At 41.9% G+C, this 10,876-nt stretch overlaps 1 protein-coding gene across 4 annotated transcripts in view; it reads right to left on the bottom strand.

Moving 5' to 3' along the window:
- Nucleotides 1-10,876, bottom strand: part of Alg9 (ALG9, alpha-1,2-mannosyltransferase) — a 63,504-nt gene that overhangs the window by 40,387 nt on the left and 12,241 nt on the right. For all 4 annotated transcript variants that reach the window (XR_003376954.1, XM_013346320.2, XM_005347325.2 and 1 more), the window contains exons 5-8: nucleotides 6,499-6,587; nucleotides 4,595-4,730; nucleotides 2,764-2,851; nucleotides 2,507-2,612 (exon numbers count right to left, since the gene is read on the bottom strand). Coding sequence is in view for 3 of the 4 variants with exons in the window: in XM_013346320.2 (XP_013201774.1) it covers nucleotides 2,507-2,612; nucleotides 2,764-2,851; nucleotides 4,595-4,730; nucleotides 6,499-6,587 (419 nt within the window). In the remaining variant the exon portion in view is untranslated. The remainder of the gene's footprint in view (nucleotides 1-2,506; nucleotides 2,613-2,763; nucleotides 2,852-4,594; nucleotides 4,731-6,498; nucleotides 6,588-10,876) is intronic.

The following is a 10,876-nucleotide window of genomic DNA, read 5'->3' as shown; positions in this document are numbered from 1 at the left end:
ATTCTTTTGATACAAGCCAAAGAGTGGTATAGCTGGATCATGTGGAAGAGTTACTCTTAGATATTTGTATTATTTTAATTTTTTCATATACATCATATATATATAATCTTTTATATATTCATTAAAATTATTTTTATAATTTGTTTTACATACAATGTGGTTTGGTCATATTCTTTTCCTCCTCCATTTCTCCCAGATCCTTCCCACTTCCCTATCCACTGAACTTTATCTTCTCATTCTCAAAAATAACCCCCATAAAACAAAAAAAAAAAAGTAAAGGTCAAAACAAATAAATAATAGAAAACCAATAAGAAAAAAATAGCAAAACAAAATAAAAAAAAAAAAAAAACAAAAAAAAAAAAACAGAACAAAAACTAATGTCAAGTTCAAATTCTGAGCAGAGTGGAATTTGTGTTCTTGGAATACTTCTATCAAGGAATTGTTAAGGCCAGCTACATACAGCAATACACAATCACTTTCACGGCTGGTGAGATAATCCCCACTACTGACAGAGTAACCAGTATTCTACTTCCATGATAGCAAAACTATATTGAATGAAATCAAAGCGGATTTACGAAGTGGCACAAAACCCTAGGACTCTTCTCAACAAACATTGTGTGAAATGAACTGCAGACACCAGAGTCCAAGAAGAGACTGGACACAGGTCTACTGTAGTCCCAAATCTACTGCAGCCTCCTTGACCAACCCACTACTAAACGGGAACATCAGGCCTTTCTTCTCCACTTCCCCACTAGCCCAATCATCTCCAGAGCCTCTAAAGGGCTACAGAAATGCATCACTTTCATATTTTCTTTAGAGTTTAATAAGCAGTCAGACTACCCAGCATATAATGACCCACTTACGAAAGTGAGAAGCCAGTTTTTCAAATTAACCCATTCACCAATAAAGAATGGATAAATTTCTAATTGGGGACATGTAAATCAATTTTCACCATGCAGTCTGGATGTAGTCAAATAAAATCGTATAAATAAACCAAACTAAGGGGCAATTTAAAACATGTAAACTTTCCCTAGCTGAAGGGAGACATCTAGAGGCTGCCAGAGCAAGCTACTGGTTTAACTGGCCAGGCCGCCCAACAAACACTCATCATAGGAGCTGACCTGAGACACAGATGTAATATCAACCTGACTCCCAACCAAGCCAAGGCAGTCAAATGCAGAGAATGCTCTGGAGACACCTAGAAGATTGATAAAGAAACCACACTGATTCCAAGGGGGAAATTTGCTCATGAAGTATTTAGTGGCTTGGTTGATCTAGAAAAGCCTCTAACATCTTTCGGTAACTAGCCAGCCCAAATGCACTCAGGGGTCAAATAAAACTAGATGGGGAGGGGTGGGTAAGAGACGGAGGTTCTCGGGTTCCTGGAGACTACATCATGGAGGCACAGCAGGCAATCACTTTCTCTCAATCTTAAACAGGCCAGTCTGCTCATTCTCTCCTGCTGACGCGAGTCTGAGTCTCCTCTGCTCACTTTGCAGATTTTCCAAACTTTCTCGCCCCCCCCCCAAAAAAAACTAACATCAAATGTATATGTATAGAAAATGTATGTAGGAATATACTCCTAAAAGTTAATACTACTACATGGAGATGACGGAGCTATTTGTTTGTTTTCTTTTTGTTATTATATTCATTTTATGATAATAGAAGTTTGGTTGTTGTTGATTTGTATTTGGTTTTTGCTTTTTTGTTTTTTGAGATGTGGTTTCTTTGTATAAAAAACACAGCCCTGCTGTTCTGGAACTCACTTTGCAGACCAGGTTGACCTCTAACTCACAGAGATCCCCCAGCCTCTGCCTCCTGAGTGCTGGGATTGAAGGCATGTGCCACCACACCCAGCTGCTGTTTTTTAAGATAGGGGTCTTATGTAGCCCAAGCTAGCCTCAAACTTGCTATGTAACTAGCTCTGAACTGCTACTCCTGCCTCTGCCTCCCCAGTACTGAAATTACAGGCATGTACCACCACAACCATCTCAAAAGTAGTTAGATTAAAAAATTTAAAAAGCATCAAAGCCATGACCAGGCATGGATGGTCAACCCTACAATTGAGTCACTTGGGAGGCGGAGTCAGAAGGATTGCTATAAGTTTAAGACAAGTTTTGGCTACACAGTGACACCACGCATAGCCAACACTCCTTCAAGCTCCCTGAGTCTAGATCTGGGGATAACGTTCAGCAGCACCGAGGGAGGGTCAGCGCTGACTACCACACCAGTCAGGCGACATGGGCTATGTTTTCATTACACTGCAGTCAAAAGCTCTGTGTTCAGTAGAAAAAGACACAGCTCAAAATGCCACATTTGGCCAGTGCACGCTGTTATTCCAATTCTAGAATGTAGGAGGAGGATCAGGAGTTCAAGGCCAACTTGGACTATGCCTGAAGCCTGCAGGGAAGGAATGGGGAGGAAGGGATATATGTGAATTAAAATTGTAAAGCTCAGGTAAATTAAGCTGCTTTCTACTTTTTCCTCAAATTTTCTGAAGGCTTACCATAAAGATCAGGTCCATGAGAAGTGAACACATTATACAGAACGATGTTGAGAGGAGCAACCACCAACTTCCCATAATAGTAGCTGTCAATGACCACCACGGGCACCTAAAGTAAAAGAAAAAAACAGCATTGGTACTTTTCAAAATGCTGATGGAAAAACTTCAGAATGAAAAATAAAATGAGCTCCTGATGTTTCCTTTGCCACATCAGAAGCTACTTCAAACATGAGAGCAAACGCAGAAAACAGGAAACTCACCAGGAAGAGAACTAGCGCCACCAGCGACCAGTGAAAGAAACTCTTCCACCTGTGTTTCAGGGCCAGCGAGTCAAAGGCGATGGGTAAACTATTCAACAGAAACACAGGAAAATGTTGGTAAAGCACCAAACACTTGGGACAGAATCACACAGGTCTGTGCTGAGCAGAGAACCAAACGGCTTTCCCAGGGGCAGAGAAGAAAGGAAGCTGGTGTGGGACAAGACGTCTTCTCAAACATAAGCTGGTCTTTCCGAGGACCCATCAGCGAGGCTAGCTGGCCAGTGAGCTCCAGAAACTCCTCAGTCTCCATCCTAGCCCTGGGATTTCAGAAGCACCATACCTGCCTTTTAAGTGGGTGCTCTGCACGGCAAGCACTTTACTAAGTCATCCCCCAGTCTCCAAAAACCCTTTTGACCTCATTAAATCTGCTCTCTGGTTACTTGTTGCTGTGGTGAGGTCCTATACATCCCAGGCAAACATTTTACTACTGAGCTATATCCTATAGGTACTTTTAAAAATATGGAATATTATATTTAAAATGTTAATAACAACTATTAAGATGTATTTTTAAATTATGTATATAATATGTGAATGCTAGTGCCTGCAAAGTCCAGAAGAGGGTACCAGATTCCCTGGAACTGCAGTTACAGGCAGCTGTGAACCACCCAGTATGGATGCTGGGAACCAAATTCCAGTTTTCTCCAAGAGCAGCATGCGCTCTTAACCAGTGAGCCATTCCTCTAGTCTAGTCAAGACGTTAAGGTAGACCAACGGAGAGAGAAGTAGTAGAAACAAAGAGGACGGAAGGAAGTGGAAACACACTTAAACTTGGGGAAGGAGCTGGCGCAAGAAAGGAGAAGGGATGCAGGGGAAATTGCTTAGTGATTAAGAGCATGGGCTGCCCTTTTCTAGCCTGCAGGAACATAGACAGACACACACCCCATGCACATATTTTTTTTTTTTTCAAGAAAAGAGAAGGAGAAAAGAGAACATTGCAATGCGGGTGACAAGGAAAATGCACAGCACAGACTGCAGCAATGTGAGAAACATCAGCAAGCTTTAGAAGAGAGAGGAAAGGGGTCAGCAGGAGACAGAGTAGGACAAGAGAGAGTAACACGCCTGAGGAAAATGGCTGAAAAACAATCCATACATGTATGAAAATGTCACAGTGAAACCTGGTATGTATAATTAATATATGCTAGTAACACGCCTGAGGAAAATGGCTGAAAAACAATCCATACATGGATGAAAATGTCACAGTGAAACTTGGTATGTATAATTAATATATGCTAGTAAAAGCATTTTTAAAAAAGCAAGCATAATGTTAATGGCAAATTATTTCAAATCTTATTACCTATGTTCTCATTTATAAAAATACTAATTATTGTCAGGAAGTGGTGTCACACACCTTTGATCCCAGCACTCATGAGGCAGAGGCAGGTGGATCTCTGTAAATTCAAGTCCAGCCTGGTCTACAGAGCTAATTCCAAGACAACTAAGGCTACACAAAGAAACCCTGTCTCAAAAATCCAACCCACTCAAAACTACTAATTATTATAGCTTCTTGCAGAGTTGTAAAATTTAGAAATAAAAATTGTGATGGGTTTGGTAATGCTAGCAATGGCAGCATTCAGCAGGAGCTTAGCAGTCATTACTCTCATTGGAATAAAACACACAAAGAAGCAGTAATAAGCTTTTGTTCCCAAAGTCTTCACCAGTCAAATCAATTCCTTTAGCTTTCGTTGCTGGCTGGGAAATCTGCATCTGATACAACATCAGGATTGACCAGAGGCCCAGGGTATACAGGAGAGGAATAACTTAAGTTTCTTACCCAAGGGCTGCACTAAATGGCCACCCCACAATAGCCCCGGCTGCTACTCCCAGCACAGCAATGGGTGTCTTGTCCATATACCATCCGGTCATGGCGATCAATGTAGTATACATGCAGAAGCTGCTAGGAAGGAATGCTACAAGAGCAAAGAGAGAAAGGAACAAGAGAATGAGATTAGATATTGATTTTAAAAATTCACCTGCACTGCAAAATGAATCTACTTTGGAAAACACTATATAAACAAGCACTAAGGCTGGAGACATGGCTCAGCTGACAGAGTGCTTGCCTACCATGCACAAAGCCTGGGGTTCAATTTCTAGACCACAACTGGACATCGTGGCACATGCCTACAGTCCCAGCCCTCAGGAGGTAGTAGCAAGAAAATCAGAAGTTCAAGGGCATGCCCAGCTATGCAGCAAGTTTGAGGCCACATAAGACCCTGTCTTGGACCGTGAGACCCTGGGTAGAAAGAAATACACACAGAAAGGGAAGAAGTGAAGGAAACAAACGGGTAGTCAAAGGACATCCCTTTTCAAAACACAAAAGGCACTGTGGTTTTTATTTCCTCAGACCTTTTTTCCAAGTACACAAGGCCCCAAGTTACACAATACTAGCCATCCATTCCTCTCCTGGCCTGTACCTACATTTAAAGCATAAACAAATCCAAGACTCTCCACCTTTATTTCCACGCAGAGAATATGGTTCAAAAGACTCAGACCCATTGCAGACGATGTATTTGGTTTCTTCTGCTAAGATATCCTGGTTCACACTTGTTCTCTACAGGGATTCTAGGAAGCCTCCTCAAGGCTCAGAGCTACACTCTGGCTTTGGCATAGCCCCTTAACCATTACATCTGCTATAATTTTGTCATGGTATACAAGAGTCTGAACACACTCAAGCCTCTTGCAACAGCAGCAAAATATTCTTAACAACTAAACAAAAATGTGGCTTCTCATGCTTTATAAGGGCTGAAGCAAAAAAAAAAATCAGCTGATTGTAACAAGAACTACAATGAATATGCAGTGAGATTTAGGATACTCAGCTAAGGGCCCACTTCAAAGGCTCCGCAGTAAAGACTGAATTCCTAAGTGCCTCAACTACACTGCAAAACTAAGGGAACACCCCACACATACAAATCTGTTTCCGGATTAGCAAAGTAACTAAAAATAGAACATGTGAGATGCAACTTTCACAGACAGATGCTAAATAATATTGAAGTCAACTCTGGCTGCCAGTGCAGGGTACAAAAGAGCAGAGAAATCTGAGGTCTCTGCTGATGCTGATGAAGCATTTACGGCACATTCACTACAGTGGCTCTCCAAGCTGGTCCAGGGTGGAGCCCGGAGGTCCCTACAGAACATTCATTTCCATATAGTCAATGAAGAAAATGCTAACCATGAACTCTGTGCAAGGTGCTATCTTGTATATTTAGTGTACCTACTAGATTCTTGATTATATAAGCATAAACTAAAATTGAGATAATTTAACAAGATAATTTTTCTGGAGAATTGGGAACCACCTATCTTTTAAGCAGGCTGCCTTAGCTCAGTCCACAGAATATAGGTGTTCAAAGGCAACACAGCTAGAAAGCTACAAGTCCTACCTAGAACCTTTATTCTAAGTGTCCAGAAGCTAACTATAAAATAAATGCCCAAGGGATACAACCTCTATAGAATACATCTCAAATAATAGGCAGAAAAAAGAGCCATCAATCAAAAATACTCCCCTCCCCCAGTGGCCATTAGGAAGAAGGAACAGAAACTCTCTACTTCTCATGAATCTGTGCAGGTCACACAAGAGCCCTGCCAAGCATTTGTCTACATAACCTTGTTGGCCGAGTGCTTCCCTCACAGGCAACTGCACAGGAAGGTGAACCTGTGACCCACACCTGCCCTCCTACTTACCGGACGATGAACAAAACATGCCGGTGCTGAGCACCAAGAAGGCCAGCATCATTCGACTCACGTGCAGCCCAAATTTCTTGCACACGGCCCTCAAAGAAAAGATAAAAACCATTAATATTGTGCTACTAAGAGACAGATGTCACAAAGCAAAGAAGAAATGGAGGTGTGTTTGAGAAGTAACAATGGGGAGCTGAAGCCAAACACTGAGCTGTTCAGACTGTCAGCAACTTCATATGCATGAGAAACCCAAACTCTTCCTCCTGATACAGAAGAGATCCTTAAGAGGAAACGTGTTTCAAAGTTGTTAGCAATTTCATATGCATAAGAAACAGACTTCTTACTCTTGGCACAGAAGGTGTCTTCTTTAAGAAAAGCTGCATATTTAGAATTATATCTGCAATCAATAGGGAGATAGCATGATATAGTAAGAAATAGCAGGCCTCAGGTTCAGGCAGGGGTTGACCGAGTTTTCTGTCCCGCCTGGTCTCACAGTTGTTCAGTCCCAAAGAAACACACAGAGGTCTGCATTAATTATAAACTAGTTAGCCTAGTAGCTCAAGCTTCTTATTAATTCTTACATATTAAACTAGCCCATTATTCTTGTCTGCTAGCTTGGCACCTTTATCCTTGAGGCGTTCTCATATTGCTTCCTCTGTGGCTGGGTCACGAGTGCAGACTGAATCTTTCTCTTCCCAGAATTCTCGTTGCCCCACTTATACTTCCTGCCTGGCTACTGGCCAATCCGCATTTATTTAAAATACAAGTGACAGGGTACAGACCATTGTCCCATAGGCAGGTTCAAATTCTGACGAGCAGTGGCTAATTCGATAATCTGCCATTTTCCACATCTGTAAGAGGAGGATAGCAATCATGCCTACATAAAGTTTCTGTGAGGGTTAATGTTGGAAAAATGCTTAGTAAAGTGCCTAGCACAGAGCTGTCCAGCAAAGGATGTTCTCAAAACAGATGATATAAAAGCAGAGAAGGATGCCTTGTGGGATGGCACGTGCCTTTATTCCCAGCGGTTGGGAAGCAGAGGCAGGCGGATCTCTGAGTTCGAGGCCAGCCTGCTCTACAGAGTGAGTTCCAGGACAGCCAGGGCCACACAGAGAAACCGTGTTTCAAAAAATAAAAACAAAAGCAGAGAGATAATACAAGAGTTAAAGGTTTTAGCAGTGACTAGGCAGAGGAATGAAGAAGAGAGGCAGATTAATCAGAATGAGAATGTATGGATGCCTACTGGTTTACAAGCTAATCAAAATGTCTTTATTTAAAATAAAGAATAAGGTTTCAACAAAGGTGCCTTGCATTAGTAGATAATGTTGTTACCAGATGACATGGATTATTAAATGAAAATATCAGCACCAGGCACAGGACTGTTCCCTATGAGTTACTGGTCAGGGAGGTCCCAGAGGTCCCCAAAACAACCCAAGCTATTTCCAGAGATCGCTTTCCCATCACAGTTAGCTGACATCCTATATACTGAAGGCACCATATACTTTGTTTGCAGGACAGAGAGAAAACTAGACTAGAACTAACCTGAAACTGTCTCCCTGATGGCTAGCATTCATAGTACTCGAAGGTTCTCTGGACAACTGAAGGAGAAATCATCAATGGCCTTCTCCAGCAGTGGACCCTATGTGCTGTAAACCTGCCAGGCAAGATGTGCCCACAGGTGCAACAGTGACAAACTGCTAAGGGTACCAGCTGTTTTCTGACTGAACCTGAGTCCTCCTTCATGGGAGGACTTCATGCCTGATACTGTAAACCTGGCTCAAAGCCCACTGCTGGGGAAGCTCAGAGGTTGTAGTGGGTAAGCTACTAGTTTGGTTTTGCTAAATGGACATGTTGTCAAGTGCCTTCTGGGCTGGAGAGATTATCCAATGGTTAAGAGCACTGGCTGCTCTTCCACAAGACCAGCTTTCAATCACCAGCACCCACATGGCGGCTCACAACCATCTGCCACTCCAGTTCCTGAGGACCTGGCACCCTCTTTTGGCCTCTCAGGGCACTAGGCACATACAAAGTGCACACGCATACATGCAATCAAAATACCTATACATATTAATTCAAAGAACCTTCCTAAACATTTGTTTATAACCAGAGATTAGTACTGTACTCAGCCTTGGGCAGAGAAGCCTCTATTTACAGTGGTCGGGGTTAATGGAGAGCCCAGGTGATGAGAGTAAGCGACTACTGATGCTCGGCTCTAAAAGGACAGCTATATAAAACCACCACCACCACCAGCAGCAGCAGCAACAGCAGCAGGCTTAACTGAAGAGTGGAAGGAAAGGATGTAAGAGCCAGAGGATGGGAGGAGTGCTATGAAACCTGTCTTCTGGACATGACCATGCCACGCACAGCAAGCTGTGGTGACTAGAACAACATTCTAGCATGAACGAGGGAGGGGTTCATGAGGCCCTAGCCACAGCTGAGGACCTATTCATATGGATGGCTACTAGCAGGAGAGTCATTTCTCTTGGGGATGTAGCCGGTAGGTGGTCCATGTTCTAGACGATTGTTCCACAACCATGTGCAAGTGTGCAGTACTTACTGAACTCAGTGGGAGGTTTTTTGTTGCTGTTGTTGGTTTTTTGTTTTGTTTTGTTTTTTGAGACAGGGTTTCTGTAAGTAGGCCTGACTTTGCAGACCAGACTGGCCTTGGCCTCGAACTTAGAGATCCACCTGCCTCTGCCTCCTGAGTGCAGGGATTAGAGGGAGCCACCATTGCCCGGCTCAGGGGGTTATTTAAAAAAAAAAAAAGACATGAAGATAAAAGGGGGATTTAATTACAGGCAGCTACTAAAGGAAACGGTAGGGCAGAATTAGAGTGGATATGCTCGAGAAATACTGTATACATACATGAAAGCATCAAAGAATAAACTTTAAATATCTTAAAAACATAAATAAATGTTAATTCTAAGGGGGAAAAAAGACTAGAAAATAACACAAAAAGCCACGTAATTTACCCATGTCAATGTTTTTCAGACTTGGGAAACTACATCTGTTCTATAACATTTAGATTATTTTGCTTTTTTCCAATTCCACAAATTAATGCCTTTTAGGTGTTGCTATTAAATTTTTTTCATTTTGTTTGTTTTTCAATACAGAGCTTCTCTACATGACAGCTCTGTCTGCCCTGGAACTCGCTCTGTAGGCCAGACTGGCCTCGAACTCATGCCTGTGTCTGCTTCCTGGATGCTGGACTGAAGGCGTGGGCCCTCAGACCCAGCACTGCTATTGACTTGGTCAGTATTTGTCCATGTGTAGGCGTGGCTTCACTAGGGCTTATTTCATGTTTCTTCCTGAAAAGGTTTTGATCCTTCCAAAGTACATCTTTTAGAAGGTCTTTCAGTAAAAACATATTAATAAAAATTTCTCTAATTTGTAGGTGGGTTTTCTTTGTGTGTGTGGTTTTTGTTTTTTAATCACAGAGTTTCTATGTGTAACAGCCCTGGCTGTCCTGAAACTCGATTTGTAGACAAGGCTGACCTTGAACACACAAAGATTCTCCTGGTGTGTGCCACCACCACCCGGCTGCTTTTCTTTCTAACTGGAAATCTGTACTTAGCTTTTGATCTTAAACTTAGTTCACTTTTGCAAGGCTGGCATTTGCCTGGGCATTCTTTATTTTGTTCTGCTGGGGATGACCCCAGGGCCCTGAGAGTATTCAAGCACTCCACCCCCCAGCCCACAGCCTGCTCTCTCGGAACTATGAAGTAAGGGCTTCCGTCTCTGGTCCTGCTCTTGCTGCCACTGGTCTCACTGCTCAGGGCGCCCTTACAGGGACTCCATGAACTCCTCCTCCAGTTTTAAGACCGGTTCTTTATCTCTGGTGTTTTACACAATTTCACTAAATTCTTTTTATATTCTTGGATTAAGATGCATGATTTACTGAATTTATGGATTACCAACCTTTCCCAATAGCTCTAAAAACTGTGAGCTACACTTCCCTGAATGTTGCCTTCTCTCGTTCTCTGTATCAGAGCTAGAAACCTTACACATTAACTTCCTCTCTATTCCTTTTTTATCTAACTTTATTCCTAGCAATTTCTTCAAATTTATCCTTCATTTTACTACTTTGCTTATTAGCAGTCTTAATCTGTCTAGACTATCTACTGAGTCTTAAATATCAAATTATATGAATGATGTTACACACACATATGTTTATATATATAAAGTCAACATAAAATAACTACATTTTTGTCTCTATACGTTCTTACTATTTTTCACACAGGCCTGGTCATTTCTGGAGGTTCTTGTTTCTCTTCATGTTTTCAGTTCTCTCTTTCACTTCTCTACACACAGAAAATACTGTTTTCATTTTAATAATTCCTAATAAATGAAGATTTACAGGCCAACTTTTTTTTTTTTTTTT

Source organism: Microtus ochrogaster, chromosome 5 (genome assembly GCF_000317375.1).
Source record: "Microtus ochrogaster isolate Prairie Vole_2 chromosome 5, MicOch1.0, whole genome shotgun sequence".
Lineage (NCBI taxonomy): Eukaryota > Metazoa > Chordata > Mammalia > Rodentia > Cricetidae > Microtus > Microtus ochrogaster.
Note: the sequence above shows the minus strand (reverse complement) of the source record. Positions and strands in the feature narration are given on the sequence as shown.